The sequence below is a fragment of the Notothenia coriiceps genome, unplaced genomic scaffold (genome assembly GCF_000735185.1).
Source record: "Notothenia coriiceps isolate Sejong01 unplaced genomic scaffold, NC01 NC01_scaffold00021575, whole genome shotgun sequence".
Classification (NCBI taxonomy): domain Eukaryota; kingdom Metazoa; phylum Chordata; class Actinopteri; order Perciformes; family Nototheniidae; genus Notothenia; species Notothenia coriiceps.
The window spans coordinates 1-1773 of NW_011354276.1; the positions used below are offsets into that span (position 1 = coordinate 1).

General features: G+C 38.5%; 1 protein-coding gene across 1 annotated transcript; it reads right to left on the bottom strand.

Annotated features, from left to right (window-relative positions):
- Window positions 1-604: 604 nt before the first annotated feature.
- On the bottom strand, window positions 605-1661 carry LOC104953369 (fer-1-like protein 4; the record flags this gene model as incomplete). Its single annotated transcript, XM_010780307.1, has 2 exons — window positions 605-779; window positions 1500-1661. Coding segments are annotated over 2 exons (337 nt in total), but the record flags the coding sequence as incomplete, so codon positions are not given.
- Between the last annotated feature and the right edge of the window lie 112 nt (window positions 1662-1773).

Consider the following 1773-nt stretch of genomic DNA (forward strand, 5'->3'; position numbering starts at 1 on the left):
TACATTGAAAATAAAAGATACAAACACAAAACAAACCAGAATAAACGTAATAATTAAAAACTTAACAAAGTTAAAATGGGCATTTTCTTTGTTTTTCTTTGTTGATTGACCTGATTGAATTGTGTAGTTATGGAACAATCCCAGTCAAATTTACAATATATTATCGTATTATTTACATTTGTATATTCACAGTAAATTACTGGCTACTGTGTTGCATCACTTCTACAGTAATAGTGTGAAAATACAGGTAATTACTGTAATCTATGTACAGCAAGGTACCATAATACCACAGCTCTGTACTGCTATATCACAGTAATTCCATGGGCATGGCAACTGTAAAGTCACAGTATTTAGTTGTACTTTTATTCTAATTTACTGTAAAATATCTACAGTAAATTACTGTGAAATATTTACAGTCAATTACTGTGAAATATTTACAGTCAATTACTGTGAAATCCATGCAACTAGTAGCCAGTAATATACTGTAATTTTACAGCCAAACATTTTACAGTGTATACAACACATTTTAAACAAAATTGTGTTCAAAACCAATGACTCCAATCACCTCATGGACTTCCTCCATTACTTCTTTCACAGCTCTCACCTTTTGGTTTTGGCTCGTCATCTTCCTCCTCTTCCTCCCCCCCAAGCTCTCGCGGGGCGTAGTCCATGAGGCTCTGGACCACGTGGGTCCCCACCAGAGCCATCCGACCAAAGGCCCGATGCTCCACCACGAACACCGTCAGAGGGGGGTGGAGGTAGGCCTGCTCCGGCAGCTCCTGGATGGAATATTTACAGGAAGAGGAAGGAGGAGGTTAGCTCTGCTCTGTACGGACTGGATACACTAGGGCAGCGGTCCCATATTAAAACATTTAAAATAAATCACATCCCATGTATTTTGCAAACCACTTTTCCTTGACCTAATGTACAACCCAAATAATAGTTAATTGCCAAGGATGGTATTTAAATACACAACTGAATATAAGAAGGAAATGTTTGTAACATCGAGAATGGTGTCTCTACTCCAGTCCTCTCATATTTTGAGACATGCATCCAAATAACGAGTATGATTTTCTGGAAATTATTGTCATAACGTGTTCAGTTGTTTGTGTGTTTTCAAGAATGACGGAATGGTGTGTTGCTGGTTGCTTTGAATGTCGCTACTGCAAGGGATTGTGGGACATCATTATCTCTAGAGTTACTGCAGGGGGGCACAACGTATTAGTTTTAGGTTTTGAAAGTTGTTCTTTCTTTAAAAAAATGTAATATGTCCAAAAATATGCATGAACAAGGATCTGACATATTATTAGTGAAGACGAATCAAGCTATTGTTTATAAAAAAAACAGGAACAAGAATGGCCAATAAATACCTCATTGTAGGCGTAATTCAAAATGCTGCTGGGTCATTTCACTCAGTAATGAACCTTTCTAAACAAAATACATTATTGGAGTGTGAAAAGCTTAAACAGTTTTCAGTAACCATCACTACTTTGACTGACCACATCTATATAGCGGACCAGCTCTTTGAAGTTGGCGTGAGTGCTGTAGCTCTCGATCTCCTCAGAATCCAGCTGTCGCCCTGCACACTCCACCCTCACCAGGGGGCGCTCCACCTCAAAAAGCTGCACTCGCTTCAGGTCCCGCAGACCCCAGAACAGCACCTCAACACACACACAAACAAACACAGTGACTTCACAGATCAAAGTCAGAAAAACACTTGAATATAATCGGTGTGTGTGTGTGTGTATATATATATATATATATATATATATA